The sequence below is a fragment of the Macrobrachium rosenbergii genome, chromosome 10 (assembly GCF_040412425.1).
Source record: "Macrobrachium rosenbergii isolate ZJJX-2024 chromosome 10, ASM4041242v1, whole genome shotgun sequence".
Taxonomy (NCBI): domain Eukaryota; kingdom Metazoa; phylum Arthropoda; class Malacostraca; order Decapoda; family Palaemonidae; genus Macrobrachium; species Macrobrachium rosenbergii.
The window spans coordinates 21,172,397-21,194,103 of record NC_089750.1 but is presented as its reverse complement, the minus strand read 5'-3'; the positions used below and the strand labels follow the sequence as shown (position 1 = coordinate 21,194,103).

The window sequence follows — 21,707 nt, the reverse complement described above, 5'->3', positions numbered from 1 at the left end:
TTTTTGTTCCTTGGGCAAAATTTGCTGCACAGCCATCACCTACTCAAAAATGTCGCGGCAGATGCATATTAGTGTCCTATGTAATGGATTAAGTTAAGTATACCTTAGTTTAACAAGACCACTGAGCTGATTAACAGCTCTCCTAGGGCTGGCCCGAAGGATTAGATTTATTTTACGAGCTAAGAACCAATTGGTTACCTAGCAACGGGACCTACAGCTTATTGTGGAATCCGAACCACATTATAGCGAGAAATGAATTTCTATCACCAGAAATAAACTCCTCTAATTCTTCTTTGGCCGGTCGGAGAATCGAACATGGGGCCAGCAAAGTGCTAGCTGAGAACGGTACCCACCCTCCAATGAGGAACATGTGTAATGGATTAAAAACTTTATCTATATTATATATTTTCAGCGTCAAGTATGTTATTCTTTTCGTTCAGAGTTAGTTTAAAAAGAATTGAAATCCAATTAATCCTACAATGCAATTTTCACACAGTTTTATCAGCACTCTTAAGGCAAAAGTAATAGGAAATAAAAAAAAAAAAAGGAACACAAGCCAACGAAAAAGAAAGGGCGGTGAAGGACGTCCTAATACGTTACGGACCAGACCCAGCAATAAAGCATCGCCAGATTTCATCTCTTCTATGGAACACTGGAAATAATAATGAAGTCGGCAAAAATGGATGCCCTCCATTTTCTTTGCCCCGCCACGAGAAATTACCTTCCAAGGGGATCTTGTCATTAACAGACATCAAAAGCACCCCACTCCCCCTTCTCCTAATTTGCCTTTGGTTCCGTGGAGAGAGAGAGAGAGAGAGAGAGAGAGAGAGAGAGAGAGAGGAGAGAGAGAGAGAGAGAGAGAGAGAGAGAGATTGAAAGTAATTTTGGGCGAAAAATTTCCTCAACTTCCCAGTCTTTCTTTCTCATCATTTGATGATTCAAGTCAGGATTTCAGATCCCAGTTGTGCTTTGGTTCTAAGTCCTGTGCGCCGCTACCATTCTCATTAGTTGCGTAAATAATACGTACGTTCTTATACACATATATACACCGCTCAGATTTACCTTGAGCAAGCTGTATACGATCATCTTCGTATATCTTTTTCTGTGTTTGCCTTAAGCGGGAAGGGCATGTAAACCCCATAATTTTCATTTTATATATCGCATGTACTTTATCTCTGTCGTTTTTCGCAACATAAAGTTAATAAAAACACTAGCGAGCAACATCACACAAAGCTGTCACTTATTTAAAGCTTAATGATATTTCGATTTTCAAAATAACCATTCCTCGTTTAACACAGCATGACCTGAGGTAGTCATAACATCGAACTTTTATTGTATGATCAATGATAAAAATTTGAAAACGTAATTTCACCGGTCCGCACTCGCATAAGGTTTTCATTACGTCAGCCCTTCTTCCTTCTTCTTGAATTACGGAAATGAAGGAAAAAGAAAGCGAAGATGAATTTCCAGGTTCACCTAATGGCTATTCGAAAATCATTTTTAAAAAGTCTTTATAGAAATGATATGGAAACTAAGTGATGATGCGATAATAAACGGGATGTTCGAATAATTGCAAATAAATCAAACGAATAACATTCAACGAATCGGTATCGACAAAAATAAAACGAGTATTCATATCGTTCGTTTTATTTTTTTTTTAATCCTTTTATGCCTGCTGAAAGTCTTATGCCAAACCTCGGGGTAATAATATCAGCAGGCTTCGGCAGGTCCCTAAGGCGTAATCCGTGCGGTGCAAATATCCTTGCACAGATGCCGAGGTACAATACATTTAACGCTGGTGAAATGAGAAATGAGGGGGGAGGGAGAGGGTGAGGGGAGGAGGGAGTTTATTGGGCTCTTGTTAAAACGATCTTGATGAGATGTCTAAAGGGAGTTCATCTTGAAAAGAAGTCTAAAGGTGAAAGAGCAATAAGCCCTGACATAAAAATTCTTAGTATTTCTGGAGGGACTTAGGGTTCATCAGAGGAAAAGCAATTAAACTGCACTTACGTGTCTCAGGATACCACGATAAATAACGATGAATAAAGTACGATTATTAAATTAACACCTGAATAACAAGAGGAATAAAAGGCACAAAAGCCTGGGATTAAAAACTCGACATCATTCCATTTTTCCTGTACAAAACCACCTAATTTTCTTGAAGGCAAACACGGCATTTCGCAAGCGGAGTTGAGCACAGAACACGACATCCGAACGGAGCCACGATCGTTCTACTGAACCACAATTAGACAACTTCAATTAATATTCGGAATGGCCCGCTGGGTTGGACCCCTTTCACCTGTCATACCCAAACTCATCCTAACATCTGTTCATTTTTATGGGGACATCGTTTTTTCTTTGACTTGTTCAAATCAGAGGCTTGGAACGTCGGTACGAACTCCTAATAAAAGCCCCTATGAAATGCGCTAATGACACCCGCAAGTTCCAAATTAATTCGACGCCTATTCTGGAAGACGTCTGCTCCATCAAGAGATGGAGATGCTGATGAGTACAACAGAACATTCCCAAATTCATATTTCAAGGTTTTCTGCGGAAAACACGCACACACGCCAGCACACAGAATTTCTTACGGAATAGGGAAGTTGAGAATTCATTGCCGTTGGCCGTTGTGCTTGCACATTAGACCATATTGAAACGATCACTGAAACAAATGAGATAAAATAGCAACAGCAAATGCACAGCGACACAATAATAAAAATGTCATGAGATGAATTTTTCCTTCTCAATAAAATTCCAAATTCCAAAACATTGTTTATCACTTTAAACCAATCACTTTGAAAATCTTTATGTAAACCTAATACGTACACCAACGGAAGAGTGGAACAGGAAGGGGCCAGAAGGAAGGAAAGGAAGGAGGGGGGAGGAGGAGGAGGAGGGGAAAGGATGGAGAAATGGATGGGAGGGAAAGGGATGAAGGGTTTAGACGTCGAGCTTCGTATCATCAATAGGTTTGGGTTTTAGATGGAAGAGGCAGCGACAGGATTTGAGGTAATGGATGGCCTATCTCCTCAGCTTTCTCCCAAGATCAAGAAGGTAAGGCTATGAGACCTCGTCTTCTAATATACCGTTTGATGTATATTCGGAATAATAATAATAATAATAATAATAATAATAATAATAATAATAATAATAATAATTGCTGATTACATGGGTTTTTATATACATTTGGACAGCAAACAGTATATAACAATCAGAAAGAAGTCCTTTTTTTATGCATGAAGAATTGAAGACTATAGCATTGGACAGCAAACACTATATAACAATCAGAAAGAAGTCATTTTTTTAAGCATGGAGAATTGAAGACTATAGCAGTCTCTTCCGGCATTAAATTCATATCGTATCGTTTTTATTTCTAAAACGATATTTATTATATATTTTTTTATTTTCTATAGGTTAAGCCTACTTTCCTCTACGGTTGACGGTGCATCTGATGTTTAATCTCACGTTATTTTTCGGTACGTTTTCATCCGAAATTTCCAGTGGAAGTATGACTTAGCCTTAGAAAAATCAGCCGCACTAAATACGAGAACCCACTTGTCTTCCTCTCTCGAAAAGCAGTTGTGAGTCAGCTTAACACACTTCATCGTACTAGGAAAAGAGAAGGAACACCTTACAATACATCCTACTATGCCCTTATGCCTAGTGTACAATCAAAATACATAATAATATAATCCGGCTAAGATTTTATAACTGAAACGTCACTATTCATTTTAAACTAATCATTTTAAGTATATATTTCAGTCGCTCGCAGAATTCCGTGGTGCGTTTACCAGAACGTTAAGGTGGGCGAACCAAAAGAAAGCAACTGACAGGATATCAACAGCAACAGTAGCAGTAATATCAACAACCAAGATTAAAATAACACTAATAAAATAACTACATTATTCTTCTTAACAGTATTACGTTACTGCGACATTACTGTTATTAAAACGATCACATAACCCCTAACAATAATGATAACTGTATATAAAATATAACAGAAATATTTACTTTTGCGAAGAGTGGGATAAAATTCCCCATAAAAGGAACCACTGGATCTGAATACATTTGCAAAGCTTAACTAAACAAGCACAAGGCTACACTAATTAGCGGCCAACTGTGTCCCATATTAATCTGGGGCCTGCAGGAAAAAACAAATTAATTCTCGTTTAAAAGCTGAGGAGGAAGAAGTAAGGCTGGAGAACGAAGAGGAGTAGGGGGGGTGGGGCGGGGCGGGAGTGGGGAGGAAGAATGGAGGGGAAGTACATAGCACTGCTCTAAATATCGTAATGGACCAAGTTGGGAGAGAAGACTCCAGCGTAATATCGCAAGTCTTCAAAGTCTATAACTCCTTGCAATGGCATAATCATTTAAGGAGGAGCAGGGAAGAACAGGAGTAGGAAGAGGAGGGGGGGAGGAAGGGGAGGGAGAGGAGCAAGTGGGAGGAGGAGGATGGCCATGAAAGACACTTCTTGCGATAATAGTCCCTACATCAGCTACTCCTCTCTTCGTGCCTTAATTAATGCAGAGATACAGCGTGTAGAAACTGTATCATCCTCGATAGCATGCTTCGAGTGGCTACCTTGAATAAAAGCGTTTTTGGCCAACTACATAATGAAATAAAAACAATCTATTTTTTTTTCTGTGATGTTCCGGAAGGAAACTCCTTAGCTCTGCGTTTTTATAGGTAATCCAGAAGACCATGAACATTATTTTGCAGAGCATCAGTTTGAAACTCATTTACTCTGTCCATCTACATAGAAATATATAAATATTATACCACTACTGAATCGTTTACTACTGGATTTATAATAAGCCCTTAAAAGAAATTCCTTTGACTATGGTTAGCTCCCTCTCTTTCTCCAAAGCATTATCAAACTCGGATAAGGAAAACAACTAATTCTTTAACAAAATGAAGGTCTCTAAGCTACTTGCAATATTGAACTAGAAGAAAAAAGCCAGACGGCGACGGGGGTGGGGAAGGTCTGAATTGGAAGCAACGTCAAGACCCCCTGACAAGCAGACTAATTTTCCAGGCCGTTAGCTTTGCGTCCGCCACAACTCATGTTTCCTCCATTCCACGTTCTCGGCTGAAGAAGGAAACCCCTTCTGGAGAAAGAAGGAGACCAGCACTACTTTAAAAAGCAAGACGACGACTCTGCCAGAAGACCTAATTAGACTTCTCCGACTGGGAAGACTATAATTTAAGCAAGATGACGCTTCCAGGGAAGACCTAATTAGAGTTTTTCAACGCAAGAGACTAAAATAGAAACACGACGACTACGACTTCTAAGGAGGCCCTAATTAGATTTTTCCAGTGGAGAGGATTGCAACAGAAGCAAGACGAAGGTTTGCGACACTCTAATTAGTTTATAAACTTTAAGACTATCAAAAGCAAGGCAACGACCTGAAGAGAGGTTATAATAACAGTAAGACGACTACTCCATGAACAACCCAATTAGGATTCTTTAGTGAGAGAAACAAGGAAATACCTGCAGGGGATGAACTCATTCAGGGTTCCCCTAAGGATATGGGCGAAAGAGGCAAGACAACAACTTCAAGAGCTAATCTTAACTACTATAATAGAAGCAAGACAACAAATTCAAGGGAAAACCAAATTAAGATTTCCCGAACGTGGTGTAATAGAGACAAGACAACGACTTCAAGGGAAGACTGAACGAGTTTAAAATTAGGAGGACCTCTAATAAATAAACATGTCAGACTGAATCTATTTGGACTTGATCCATCTGAAAACCCATAATGAAATTTTAGTATAACTTCAGGGAGGATCTAATTGCATCTTTGTGACCTTCAAGACTGGGATAAAAATAAAATACAGGAATTGAGTGGGGAGCATAAAATCGAGTTCTGCAACTTGGAACCCTTAATAAAAGCTTGTAGACGAATTTGGTATGGGAAACTATTGGAGTTTCTGAATAGGGAAACGTCAAATAAAAGCAAGACTGCAGTATGCACGTAACTGAGAGGTTAGCTGAAGGATTATGATAAAATAAAGATAACGATTTTAGTTCCACACTTAATTATGGTTTGCTACTGAGATTAGTATAATAACATGACATATTTAAGTTGCATGAGTTAAATGATAGAATTGTTACTTAAATAAACGATACTCCAAACCAAGGAACAATCTGAAAAATGTGCGGAGTCTAATCTCTTACTCTGAACTAAATGAGTGTGGTGGCGCATCTAGCTCACAACTGGACAACCCGTTTTTGAATTTAGAACCGAACGTGGAGGGACAGACCAGAGTTTTCCATAAAAATCCAGTGTGCCTCTGTTGACCTAAGAAGTGAAGCCTAATAAAAACTAAATTATTTGACCACTAGCTTAGATGAGATGTAACTGTTTTGAGACAAAGTAGACACCATGTTCCAGTCACTGCTCCTTAATTTCTTGTAGGGTAGAATAAGGGACACCTTGATAACAATTGTGTCTAAATAATGATATCGGAGCGACTCTCTTCTTGGTCCTAAATTTTCTAAAAGTCGAAAATACCGTAAGTATCCAATGCCATAAATATGATTGCCCTGAAATATCACCATTGCATATTTCCTTGTGGCTCCAATACAGCCATATTTCTAAGAGATCCCGCTGCTGGAATAAACATTTGTTCGGGGTCCCCGATAAAGTGAATGGGAATTTCTCTGCTATATCCACTCGTCCAATGTGAGTTTGTCTGGCATTCCCGTTTTCCGGATCTACTAAATATTTGCATGAGACGAAATTATTTGGGTGAAGGCGGCCACGGTATTCCGCCTTACGCAAGCACAATGCGAGGTATTATTTTTGTTTTTGTGCAATTTGGGGTTTTTCTTGTTTACCCAGGATTGGCCATTTGTGTATTTTTTATCAATTCTTAATCGTGGGATGATTTCATTGCTATCCCCATGTGATTTCATTGCTATCCCCAGGAAAAACAATATCAAGTAAAACTAATATTATAACGTCAATGTGAAATGGGATATACACTACAATTAGTAAGGAATGAATAACTGTCTTACAGTGTATTATAATACTGTGCACAATGTAATTTAAACAACCGGTGTCAAACTAGTAACACTGACCAATAATAAATACAAAACCAAGATGAAATGGAGAACGGAGAAGAAGAATGAAAGTGAAGAAGGGATAATTATGATAATGAAGACCATGACGACGACAATGACGATGGTGATGATGGCAGCAAGATTCCTGCAGAGGAGGAACGAGGGGAAAGGAGAGAGGGAGGGGAGGGGTATGGGGGGAGGGGGTAGCAGCAGAAGCACCGACCACTCCACCACGAAGCTTCAGCGACTGACGAGGAGGAACGCATCTGGCAGCTGCTTTGCGCTCGTAATTAACGAAGGCGAACAAGATGATTATGTCTGCGCTGGTGGGAATCAATCACCAGACCAGCTTGGGAAAAGAGAGAGAGAGAGAGAGAGAGAGAGAGAGAGAGAGAGAGAGAGAGAGAGAGAGAGAGAGACTCACAAAACCTAGTTGGGGGGTGGGAGTGGAAGAGTGAGAGAAAGGCCTTTCGAAATGTGAAGGAGAAATGGTAGTTAAGACGAAGTTTCTGCAAGCTGGAGTGTTTGCAAGGAAGCGCAGGTCTGGAGGAAAAATGAATTCGGAAAAGGGAGTTACTGGAGGAGCTATGAAAAGTTGGGGGGAAGGGGGTTAATATGATAGGAAAAATGGTTACCCATCAATTTCATTTCATGTAATATTAGAATTGTATTAATTAGATGCGTCATTTCGGCGGCTATCTTGTCACCCATGGTGTTCGAAAAAAAATTTGGTTAACAGTTGCACGTACAAGTTATTCTTCCATATCTCCTGTATAAAGCTACCGATCCTCGTATCTTAAAACTATTAAATATTCTTGACGAAACTGCATATATACTGTATACCCCTTTCATATGATGACACATTACAGTTTTAAAACTACAGGCCTACATTGTGTTCAATGTTCGCTAATCAGGAAGTCTTCAATGCGATTTTACACTTTATGGCCATGACAAATTTTAAAACTTAATGACAATTGTTTGAGTGGTTAATTTACGACGTGAGACGTAATCGTGACAACAGAGGCCAAGATAACTAATTCAATGTGAAAAAAATGCTATACAAAACTTCATTTAGAATTATGAGGTGCGGCTAATATGACAAGAAAAGAGGATTATATATTAAGAAACCTATCTTTTAATAATCAAAATGTAAAATATGCCCCATTACTTTTAATCAGTTGCCACAATTGGTGTCTGTCCGAAATATGACGTTTAATTTGATCGCGGACGGAAGAAAGAGAAACAGTTAATGATTCAACAAAGACAGCACCAAACATTTAGTCAAATGGAAGCCCTCATCCGAACACTTATTGTTCTTCACTGAAAGTAAGAGTCAGTCAAGTTATTTAACCAAGGAGTTTTCTGGACGGTTGCGCACCTAACACATTTTCTACTCAAAATACTTGTAATGCAGGAGCAGAGGGGAGAGGAGGGGGGGGGGAGGAAGAGTTGTGCAAACAATGGAGTATCCTTGTGCATCCAGTTATAGCTGACCATCCGTCTATCAGACGGGTGCGGAATACCAAACCTTTTTGGGCCCCGATGACAACATTACATTACACATGCAATTCTGAGCAACGACGACCAACTTGAAAAGTGCAAAGTGTACGTATTTACTGTAGGGACATCGTCACATCTAGTTAAAACTCCTGTCTTTGAAAAAAAAAAAAAATCTTGAAAGGTTTCTATATTTTCCAATCTGCTAAAAGAGCAAAGAGGTATCTCCCACTGAGATACAAATCAGGGAATGCAACCGATTCTGACTCTTCAGGTAACACTTGCAGGAACTGAACCTTACTAAAAGAAGTATCATTTACACTTAGCAATAAGAGAGAGAGAGAGAGAGAGAGAGAGGGGGAGAGAGAGAGAGCACTGACCTGTGTGTGTACGTTGGTGTGCCTTGAGGTGCGAGGACTTTGTATATACTTTCTTGCAGCCAGGGAAGAGGCACTTGTGCACCCGCCGCTTGGCATCTGGTGAGGTGTCCGCCGTGCGTGGGTGGTGCACACCCACACTCATGCCCCCCCGTACGCCCATACTCAAGCTACTGCTATTGTTGCTACTTTTTAAGGGTAAGCTGGTGGCGAAAGAGATGAACTTTGGCACTTGTGATCGGGCATGAACTTTAAGGAGCGTATGTGTGTGGGTGACGGGGGAAGTCTCGGGGGACGAAGGCGGCGTCAAGGTAGCGATGTTGGGCGCCGATTTAGCAGTCAGCAGTTTCGTCGCCGCGTAGAAGGGGGAACCAGACCCTCGACGCCCTCCGGCCTCCAGTCGGGTGTCTGTCACCATGTCCTCAGATGACGCCCAAGAGATGAGCGACCGACCGCGCGTGGGGCTCTGGCCGCCCGCGCTGACAGAGGTGTCGAGGTCGCCTTCCAAGGAAGCCAGAGAGGAGGCGGAGGATGAGGATGACACAGACACCGAATCTAAAGATCTCTCAGAGCCACACAGGTCGTCCTGACTCAAGGGGTCGTCAAGATCTTCTAGGGGCTCTTCCTTGACGCTAATGCTATCGTCTAGGGGCTCGTCCTTGAAGCAGGTGTCGGGGTCGAAGGGTTCCCTCTTGATGTTGAGCTCGGCGCTCAGTGTCTCGGCCTTGACCTTCACAAGGAAGCGAGAGGCTCTCGCGCCCTTAATGGGTCGGCCAAGTTTAGTGTAAAGTCGTACTGGTGATGAAGAGCCATCGTGGGCATACTCCTCGTAGTAGGCGGTCCAAGGGGTGTCAGTTTCGCACCCACCCAGCTTGCGGCCGCCGCCCTTCACTCTCGGCTCATCCTTCAGGTACCGGTCCATCTCGTAGCAATTCTGTGAGGGAAGAAAAAAGATATAGTGTTATTGCACCAGAAATTTTTTGAGATTTCTGTTTGAGTTGTTAGTTTACGTATCTGTATTACTTCCAAAGTCTTTTAACCAATTTCCATCAAAGAACCTAAAACTTAATGACTTCCATCGTGTCATTTTCCGTTTAGTAAGAACTTAATTAAGAACAATCAACTGAACACACAACAACAATGAAAAAATACACTAACAAATATACGAATAAATTACGCATAACCCCCTACTGTAAACTAAACCTCTTATCTGCTGAAAATTAAAGCATAAACAGTTAATTCTCGTCATTAGCATACAAACAATTGTGTAATCTGCATTCAACCGCTCGAAGCGGCTAAACATTAGCCAGACATTTCAGCATATCGCCATTTGCACTGATGCATTCTAGCCAACGATCAAACGCAAGTTACCCAGAAGCGGCTGTGTGGGGGAGGCCTCCAAAATGCAAGTTTTCACAAAACTGCATAACTGTACGGTTTAAATCGCCCAGTAATACAGCTACTACGCGGCGCTTTTCAACATCAAAACTAGCAAACAACAATTTCCTCGCCCCCCAAAAAGCTACACACGCACAAAAAATTATAACAATCGCCCATACAGAATGTAAACCGCATATATCGCACCTACGAAAGTGTCCTTCACTATAAATAACCCCAAACCTTCCCCCTGAAAAAAAAAAGAGCGCTTGCGAATTCTCAAGGGTTTATGGGCCACTCTACAAAATCCAGGCTATTTCGGAACCACACTAACTCTCAAATAATTCTTTGGCCGGTGCTTTTACGCCTTTTCAAAAGCCTGTTTCTCTTTACCCTCACAAAGGTAATGACACTTAAGCTCCGGCAATGCTACCTGGAATTTGGAATGTAATGAGCAATATAACCTGGAATGCGGCCATTCCAAGCCAGCCAGATTTGCACTGTGACCCTCGACTCAAGCCTACAATATGTCAGTCAACGTTTACCTCCACGCCGTGCATTAATTCGTTTTGGTTATAACTGTTTTCACTGGCACTCGCCTGCAAAATTAAAAATTAAAATAAACGAAATGTTTCCGCCAGACATTTATTCACGACAGAGCAAAGTACAACAACAGTAACAGCGACAGTCATATGACAATCGTCACCGTCATCATTTTGTTAGAGGATAAAGGAATGAATATACGTGAAAATATTTCTGATCGCATTTTGTTCATATTACAACATTCAATAATCTTAAGTGCGTAGTACTTTAACAATTAGCTTATTTAAACTTCAACTGGGAGTACTTCTTTTTTCAGATTACCCTCCAAAACTGTATTAAGAGGAAATGTAAGAGATGCAGAAGTCCGCAGTCATTGAAAGGAAGCCCTGGCCCCTTCCTCCCCGCTACCCTACCGAGAGGGACCTAGCATCAGAGGCAAAACTCACTAAGAGAAATTTAGCTGGCGCTTATTCTGAGCTCTAGGAACAAGTACACGATTCCGGTAATGTCTCCCAGGGGCACACTGAGAGTAATATCATTGAGATTGCCAAGTATAGCTAGGGCTAGATTAGAGTGAGTTCCCCCGAAGACGTTGAACGCTTAACCCCTCTCCTCCCCCAACACAAAAAAGCACTTTATGGAAGGCATTCAAGATCGCTACCAAGATTATAGAAATAAACGAAGGGTGGCTCGTTGTTTCTGACGTTACTGAGAATTCCTAACGCTGCCAAGATGAAATACTCTGAAAAAGTGATCAAATGTACTGGCTTTCCGACAACTCAAACGGGTTCTCACACCATGTTCAAGATGCTATCATCATATTAACATTTGTTCACGTCGATGTTCACAGATCTTGATATGAGAAAATGCATCTATCCGTTCATCGAATTTTAATCGCTATCACAAGATCATTCCAGTGGGAGTTCATTATTTCTTTTGTCTTTGGGCACTAGCTTGCATTCCAACACTTAAGTGACCCTAACTTTTTCTTTATTTACGGAAGTAGCCTTTAAGATGACCCACATATATATATATATATATATATATATATATATATATATATATATATATATATATATATATATATATATATATATATATATATATATATCAACACAGCATAGCCGAATTCTAATACAACTGTTGTAAGTTCTTTCTTTCTATAAACCTGGGAAGCATTCTATGATTCCGTTTATCAATTATATTTATTATGCTTTGGTGTGTATTTTCCTTCCGATGAAAATTCATCAAGTAGTTAAGGAATAAAAATAATCAAATAAATGTTTTTTCTTTGTCTCTAGAAACTGTTTCCCACATTTAGTGGGTGGATATCAGTAATCCCTCGATTACATGGCTCAGTAATTGTTTCTTTGACTCTACTGCCAAGAATTGGAATTTTCTTCCTACTTCCGTTTTCTCTTATTTTCGTAATTTTTCTTCTTATCGGAGACTTAGAAAGGTTTATCGGTTACTGAGCTGCCAGGTCCGCTGGCCTTAGCTCTGAAAAAAAGAAATGATCCTAAGTGATTTATGTATCACAGTTTGTGGTTTACTGTGCTTATTACCTAACGACGTTGTAAATTACCACTTTTTTTATCTAATAGTTCAGCATACCATCGTGTTATTAGGATGATTATCATCATTACTTGAACATGATCTAAACGTGTTGTTTTGAGAGGCTGGAAAAAAAATGTGTTACGCTGATTTTAACCATCTCGGCCGACGAAGATTTATATAACAGGAAAAAATAATAGTTCCAGTGGTTTTTTCGTGAAATATTGACTTGAGCTACTCAATATTCAGAATAGCAACCATAAACCTTTACTTGTATTTTTTTTATAACAAAGAAATCAGTAGCTCTACACAACGACGTGTTCGGTGAAATATGTTTGCAAGTACATCCAGCGATAATGAATGTGATAGGCTATCAAACTCTCCGGTGATCTATCACAGAATTGTCTTTTAATGTCCTTCTTGATGCCTATGGACGAAGTACCTTCGATTTCAAGGCCCTGTATCCGATGATTTCAAAGTCTACGGTACTCAATAAAATGTACCTTGCAGTTCAAAGGAACTGTACCTGGCTGTGCCCTGCAACTCGGTGGTATTGTATCTGATGTATCCTCCTGAGTTCGTAGGTACTGCATTGGAGTCTAAAGCAAGCGCAATATTCAGGCATGAAGATTTTATTATGCATCGTGATTATAAGTTGTTAATATTTTGTTTCTAAAAATCTTTCCCATTCTTATGACCCCAGTTCAAGAGAAATAAAAAAAAGTCGATATATAATCATGGTAAAAAAAAAAAAGATAAAAGCATTACATACATGAATAATAATTATTTGGTCAGCTTTGTAAGTCTATTTGTGTTTCCATTATAATTCTTGCGACCGTGCATGAGAGCGTGATATGTCTGTTATTTTCCAGTGCCATGCGTTAACATTAGTTTCTACCCATAAATAAAACATTTGATTCCTGGAATATTCACACAAACAACGACGATGAGAGAGAGAGAGAGAGAGAGAGAGAGAGAGAGAGAGAGAGAGAGAGAGAGAGAGAGAGAGAGAGAGAGAACCAGCCTGTGAAGAATAGTAAAGAAAAACTCACAATGACAATAATAAGAAAATAACTGAAACAGCAAACAACAACTTCGGCCCTCCATTGCCCCACCTACCAACATATGCAAGCTGTACACAAACAAGCGCACATATTAATACCAGACTAACGACCACGGTACGTGGTGTTCTATCCGTGCCGGCCGGAGGGCATGGAACGACCAAATTAAATCTAAGTAACAAATAATTTTCAATAAAGACACGGGCAATGGACGATATTCGCAGACTGGGAACAAAACGCCGAGGGTACGAACACGGCATTTCAACGAGAAATAATAGGATACGCTAGTATCTTAAAAATAAATTATTTATAAAAAAGCAAAAAACACAAATCAATAAGCTTAACGGAATGTCAAAAATACCCAACGCAAAGATTGCAGAAGATGAACAAGTAAAGGAAACAAACGACGACGTAATATGAGACGGGAAACAAAAGAATCTCTCTCCCTCCCCCTCTCTCTCTCTCTCTCTCTCTTTCTCTCTTTCTTTCTCTCTCTATCTCCAGCGTTGCAGCATCAAATTGACAGCCATAATAAATCCGATTAAATGCAATACGCCCATCACATCCATCCCAATATTGCATGAGATTCGACACACCGAGTGTGTGCCATCTGATCTAAAACAACTCCATGCACAAAGAGAAGGGGTGGGTGGGAGAATGTAGGGTGGGGGGGGAAGAGAGAGAGAGAGAGAGAGAGAGAGAGAGAGAGAGAGAGAGAGAGAGAGAGAGAGAGAGAGATTTCATTTCTTTTGCATGAGCATCGGAAAGTAACTGAATTAGCTTTATGCAAATGTGAACAAGGGTACATTTTGATCCGGGAGCTGCTGCCTCTACCGAGGAATTAGCACCAGAGTTTTCCAACTGTTATTCTAACTTGGGTGCCGCCATCCCCCCCCCCTCATTTTATTTACTTAACTAATATTCCCTTCGAAATAAATGGTTTTGTTTTTTCATTTAACTAATATACCCATTGAGAGAGTGTTTCCTTCGCTGCTTGGTGAAGCATGGTGAAGTAACTATTCCTACTTGTTCTAAAGCTATGCAAAGAAAAAATCAAATAAAAAGAAGCTAACGAAGCATCCATGGTGCATAATGTTTACTGAAAAGGAGCGTCCGACAGTTGATCCGCATAGAAAATGGAAAAGAGAGTCCCATGTTAGGGGTGACTAAACAATAGAGTCAGATGGCCAGGTACTCTTAGCATGGAAAGCTTGAAAATGCCTGTGAAAGCAAATCAACTCCACAGTCTTTCTTCATAGAAAAGCCCCCATTTTTCTCTAAAGCCTTAGAAATCTTTATAAACCCGTTCTTTCACTCTGCTATTTAGAGTTACACTTTCCCCAACATAAATCAGGGCATTAAGGGAACTCCCATTACGAAATGAAAAATGGCATACTGTATGAAACCACACTTCCCAGTTAGACCCAGGCGCCCTCTACAATATTTCACCTTTATGAACCGTTTATATCGCATTCATTTCCGCTGAAGAATCATATAAACAATATACCCAGCACTAAAATAATAATATAATAAAATAATAATAATAATAATGATTACGGCCAATGGATATAATACATGCAAATTTATGCAAATGGTAATACCTTCAGAACGTTTCTGCGCGACAAAACAATGGTAATATAAACTCAGTTAATCGGAGGACTCCTAAAGTGATATGTTTTCCAATGGAAATTTACATAGACTCCATAATCATTTGCATAGAGGCGTTATTTGCCATTGTAAACTGGATCTAACAACCGGCCGCTCCACTGCTCTGACGGATGGGGGGGGAGGGGAAGAGAGGGCCAGTTTCGCTAATCCCTCTCCTCTCTCTTTCTCTTTCAAAATATCCATCAGGCTTAGTCAAATTTTCATGGAAGGGTAAAGGAAAAATATAGGTTAGGTCTTATTTAAACAAAAATAGTATGAAGCACTTACCCATTTACATATCAATAACGAAGATAAAAAGACGAGATTAATTTTGCTAGGGTGGGAAACAATATTTCCACATTGCAATTTAAACAACGGCTGGTCTAAAGGACTGAAAAAATCTTTTACAGAGAATAATAACTTTCCACTGCCATCTATTCCTGTCGTCATTTCGCTTTTCTCACCTTCATTATGCCAATCACCATCAACAAACCCTTCGCGTCTTGCTCAGCCATTTTTTTGTGCTGGAAATAACATTCCTCTGGTTATGGTTTGACAAAAAGAATCTTGTCATCGTATGACAGAGAGAAAACAATGTTGAGCAGGAACCAACAGCCTCACAGCCCAGTCATTTCCAGGACAACCGTTGACTGATTACGGCCAATAACCAATAGGTGTTAGCGTTCACGCTGACAACTAATTACTTCGTCGCCAGCCATTCAGCAATAAAATTTAAATGCCTATCGCGTAGCCGGCAAAAGGAAGCCTTATTAGATTTATCGAAATTCTAAAGCAATTATCCCAGTGGTGCGCTTTGTATTCGTTTAGCGCCAAACTGCAAATTCACTCTCCGACTGAAGGGAAGTTTGTTTTCAATTCTCAGGTAAATTTACTTTCCAAATGCTTTCGAACAAATTCACTTTTCCATACCATGGACATTCCTCAAACTAAATTAAAACAAATTCACTTTCTTCTTTGTAACGTGATGGCTATTTCCTCTAATAAAGTAAAAGCAAATTCACTTTCTAATGGGAAGGTTATTTCCTCATATTAGGTAAAAGCAAACTCCTTCATATTAAAAAAAACGTAGCTTTACTTTTTTCACGTTGGATATTCCATCAAATTAAATGAAAGAAAACTGCTAGAAATGTTGGACATTCCTTCAAATTGAATAAAAACGAATTCACTTTCTAATGATCATTCCCTCAAATAAATATTGCAATTTCTCTCGAAAAGCACAACGGAACCATTTCTTTTTATAAAGTTTTACAAAGAGAGAGAGAGAGACTTATACTTTTATTCATATTTATACTGTAAACTGCATAAGTACATGCACGCCACCATTACCCGAATATAAACACTTCTGAAACTGTATACCCCGCTGTTAGTGAAATTCAGCTCAGGTATCTCAACAATTAAAAGGAATTACGGGAATATTAAGGGTAAACCAATTTATTAAAAGAACAGCAGGAAAATGAGGGCAAGTGCTAAACACAAACAAGTAAAAAATGCGCAAAGTTTCTTCGGCGCAATCGAGTTTTCTTTACATCGTATAATCCAGGCCACCGAAAATAGATCTATCTTTCGGTGGTCTCGAATAATACTACATGAGCCGCGGCCCATAAAACTTTAACCATGGCCCGGTGGTGGCTTGGCCTATATCGTTGCCAGACGCACGACTATGGCTAGCTTTAACCTTAAATAAATTTTAAAAAAACTACTGACGCTAGAGAGCTGCAATTTGGTATGTTTGATGATTGGAGGGTGGATGATCAACATACCAATTTGCACCCGTCTAGCCTCAGTAGTTTTTAAGATAAGAGGACGGACAAAAAAAGTGCGGACGGACAGACAAAGCTGGCACATAGTTTTCTTTTCAGAAAACTAAAACGGCCCAAATTATTGCTTGGGTCTCATTAATGTTTTCGCGTTCGATAAAAATCCAGCGTGCATACAGCTCCCTAATATTGCGCAATGGGCAGATGAAAGGCATCCCCAACTCCGAAAAAGCGGACGAAATCCACAGCAACCCGGTCAAAACGGATGGTCGTATGCCTCTCAATTATTTGCTAACGGTAATAAACTTTATTTGTTAACGCTAATGTTATTATACTTTATTTCATTTGGTGACGCATTTTGATGAGTTATCGCTTTAATGAATTTCATAAAGCTGCATTACAATACTAAAATAATGTTTTTATGACCATATTTATAAGAACTGAACAAGTGAGTTTATACAGGATACTGTATATGAGAAGAGCTTGACGTCCGGTGAAGCCATTCTTTAATTCAATACGGCCAAAATTTGTTCCAGTTTCTCTCTCTCTCTCTCTCTCTCTCTCTCTCTCTCTCTCTCTCTCTCTCTCTCTCTCTCTCTCTCTCACCATATATTTCCTTATCACCACCTTTTATATACTTTCTTATCATATATATATTTACTATATATAGCATGAATATATATATATATATATATATATATATATATATATATATATATTTTATATGATCATTTTATCATATATATACATGAAAAATATATTTTTTATTTTTCACCTAAAATATGTCTCAAAATCTAACTTAACCCGAGAAACCTCATCATATTTCAGATAGAAAAAAGAGAAAAATTCAGACAAATTTTAGTTGAGTGTTATCCCCCTGAAATCTACGAAAGATCACTATACCCTGAGACTCAAGTCCTCACTTTAAAGTAATTTTCCAAATTTAAAGAATTGCTGGGGTCGTTCTTTGTCCAATTTTAAATTTCATGTACAAGGTATGTGTGAATGTGAGTTTGAATGTGTGCGTCTTTGTAATTCTATTTCAGCCTTAAGTAATTCACTTTATTTACAATGAGTATATACACAACACACACACACACATATATTATATATATATGGTGTAACAATCGATATATGAAGTCATAAATGCTTATATACAATAGCAATGAGCTCCAAACACTTGTATTTCTCATTAGATCAATGCTCTAATAACCATGCTGATAACCAGATCACAGATAACGAGAGGAATTAAGATAATTATCATGAATTCACTACTGCCAGCTAAACCATCAAAGTAAAGCAACAAAGTATCTGCACATATGACACTCACAACCTCAGGTGGCCAAACAGGTAACGCAAGAACGGTATAGTGTCCTTAACTTCTTCCATCAGAACAGGTGGCAATGGGCCTAAACTTCAGAGCAATATTATTCAAGATCGTATTGACAAGAAATTATCACTGGTGGACTCTGCAACTTCTTGTAACATCTGAACATATTTACACCTATTCGTCTTGTTCCTTATCTCGTTAAGATAGTATTGGAATTTCACATTACCATGGGTTCCATAATTCATAAAAGCGTACAGAGATTTGAAGATTTCAGAGCCTGTTACGAAACAACAAAGAGTGAAGGGAAACTGGTAACTGGACAATGTATTAACGCTCAAAATAGCCACCTCGTGTCTTCGGGGGGGACGGATGGGGTTCCGGCTTTCAAAAGTGCAAGGGTCGACGGAGAAGAAAAGAATGAATCAACAAAGCAACTTTATGCACAAGCAAGCAAGCGAGAGAGAGAGAGAGAGAGAGAGAGAGAGAGAGAGAGAGAGAGAGAGAGAGAGAGAGAGAGATAAAACTCAGTTGAACTGCCTGAGTCCAAACAATCTCGAGCAGTCAAACTTCATATTGAGAAACTGAAATTCCCCCTCTCTCTCTCTCTCTCTCTCTCTCTCTCTCTCTCTCTCTCTCTCTCTCTCTCTCTCTCTCTCTCCCCTTCTTTTAAGCCAAAACTGATCTGAATAAACGACCGAAGTTCATATGCGGTCAAAATATAATGTTACTGAGGAAATTAAATCAAATGGGAAGAAAATTACTAGAGTAAAACTAAAACTAGAAAAAAAAGAAAGGTAATTAAAACATGGGATACTGACTACTATCACACGTTACCCCTATTCAATGTAAATCGCCCATTAATATTTTTTATAAAAAATAAATAGTTCAGAAAAGAGCAAGTAAAAGAAATCCAGTAAAACACTTATGAATTAGTAATCATCATATTTTCAGTTGGTTTAAAAAATAATTTTATTCGATATTTCCCCCAAACACGTGCATATTTAAATCATGTGCCCTTAAAACTTCAAATATATCTGTCTTTACAAAGCATGACAAATGAGAATCTAAAGAAGCGATAAACAAAAATATACAAAACTCATACTTGGATCGAAATCAGCGATGAAGAACCAATCTTAAATAAGCTTCATGAGCTGTGAATCATTATTTAAACATCTACGCGATCACAAAACAGTGCTTGAAATGAGAGAGAGAGAGAGAGAGAGAGAGAGAGAGAGAGAGAGAGAGAGAGAGAGAGAGAGAGACTTTCAAGATGCAATAACGTGGTATTTACAATTCCAAATAGTATTTTAAAAACTACGCATAAATCGGCGGACAATGGCCGACCGAAGGATAATCCACTTTTTAAGGCCAATAAAGTATTGACAAGAAAAAAAATCACCATGAGAATACTGCTAAAGCAATACATACCCCTAACCGTCTCCCAACTGACTTCCTCCAGAACATTCCAATATATGAAATGTTGACGAAAACATCAGCACGTGTCTAGGAAAAGATTACTCAAATCATTTGCTAATAACAAGGTGTGCTTAGTAAAACGTCTGCAATCTTTCGTGCCATGATTTCACCTTGGCCTAATTTGGTTCACACTAAACACAAACACGCAAAGAGAGAAAAAAAAATCCCCTTTATGCTCATTTACGCATGATGGTCTACCCTTGTACAAGTCTGACTGAAATCCCTTCAACCGTGTAAAAGTTGCAACGGCAATGCAAGCGTGACTGAAACACTTGACAGAAAGACGGACAGAAGGAGGGGGAAATTTTAGTAAATTACTCCCCCCCCCAACACAGGACTTTGTCGGTAGGAGGGTAATTATCATAATATTCATTTTGAGACTCAGAGCTCATTAACACACTGCCTGGTTAAAAATAACCTACTAGAATGATGCTAACTCACTCCATGAATTTCACATATCATTTACAAGTGATGTAACAAATTTTTTCACACTGATTTTTAATCAAGAACTAAAAAATAATCAAGACTAAGTCAACCTAAAAATTTTGACAACCCACTCATCACCGGTCCATGACGTATCCCCATTATAAAAAGAAGGGAGGAGAAGGATAGTATGGGGCGGGGGGAGGGGGAGAGTATGGGTAAAGACGAACAAGTTCAAGCAAGAAGAAACTTCCCGAACAAACGAACCGTGAAGGAAAACATGTTTCTCTAGTGAGAGAAACACAAGCATGCTCAATACGTCTGTGAAGAAAAATCTAAGTTAGGCGAATCATTAAAAACTGGACCAGCATTCACTGCTAATAGACTGAGGAGGCTCGTCTGAAAAATTCAGTAGGTGCAAAAATAACGCTTTTCTAAAATACACAAGAAAACTGACACGATTCAGAAGAGACAGAAAAAAGTCAAGGAGCGCCGAACGAAAATTTCCGAGAACCCGATGAGTCTCATGGCAGGATCCCACAGGCAGGCAGGCAGGCAGTCACTGCTGGAGCATGGCCAGAAACTTGGGATGACGTAACCCTCCTTTATTCAATCGTGGCCTCTGTGTGTTTGTTTGCCCTTTTGCCACCTTCCATATTCACCAACTGATTTTTGTCTTTGTCAGTTAAACTGTGTGTGTATGTGTGTACACATAAACGGATACACCTACACCAGACATGATACAGATCCAATGTGTACATAATAAAAGGAAACAAAAAGACAATTCTGGCCATGTTTAAGGTGAAAAGAACCCCGAAAGGTTATCAGTAACCAATTATGTATAACATAAGAGGAATCTGCCAAATTCCCAAAGGAAATCAACTCGTTCTCGTTCTGAACAAGGTAACGTAGGATTCACTTCTCTGCGAAGCCAACCAGAGTATAAAAATGTAGGGAAAACATAAAATGAAAAAGCGGACACTTGAAAAATATCCAGTGTATAATACAACATTAAAAAGCATTTACTTTCATTTATGCGTAGAATATTTAACACAACATTGGGGAACTTATAACAGAGCATTCATTTATTCTGAAAAGTCAATACAACAATAGTGTTGCTTATACATAAATATGCTTGCGCAAACACCTATCATTCATTTATTCCTATACAATACCAACAAAAGGAATAATCTAGTACAATCTATTTTTGACTAATGTTGTGATCCCCGATTTACATATATATATATATATATGTGTGTATATATATATGTGTGTATGTGTGTGTGTGTGTGTGTGTGTGTGTGTGTGTAATATGCTGTGTGCGCTGCAAGAGAACAAAAGATAAATGTAGCATTCATGAAACCGATTCATGAATCATACAAAACAATCTCTACATACTCAAAAAATGAAGATACAAAACTATTATACTCCAACCATCCAAAGACAAAGTCAATAAAGGTGACGCAATTAGGCCTATCACGCAGGCGACATACATACCCTGATTCTAAGCCCTCCGAGAACGGCAAAGGGTTACAGAAGCTAAACTCTCACGCTGAGCGCCTCGAGGAAAACCGATA

The 21,707-nt window shown here is 39.1% G+C and overlaps 1 protein-coding gene across 6 annotated transcripts in view; it reads right to left on the bottom strand.

Annotated features, from left to right (window-relative positions):
• Positions 1-21,707, bottom strand: part of LOC136842543 (Krueppel-like factor 6) — a 588,925-nt gene that overhangs the window by 43,082 nt on the left and 524,136 nt on the right. For 5 of the 6 annotated variants that reach the window (XM_067109978.1, XM_067109979.1, XM_067109980.1 and 2 more), the window contains one exon: positions 8,945-9,875. In XM_067109978.1, the coding sequence (XP_066966079.1) occupies positions 8,945-9,863 (919 nt within the window). In that variant the 5' untranslated portion in view covers positions 9,864-9,875. Of the gene's footprint in view, positions 1-8,944; positions 9,876-15,411; positions 15,589-21,707 lie in introns of those variants that run through there. The other variant, XM_067109976.1, reaches the window with a different exon arrangement.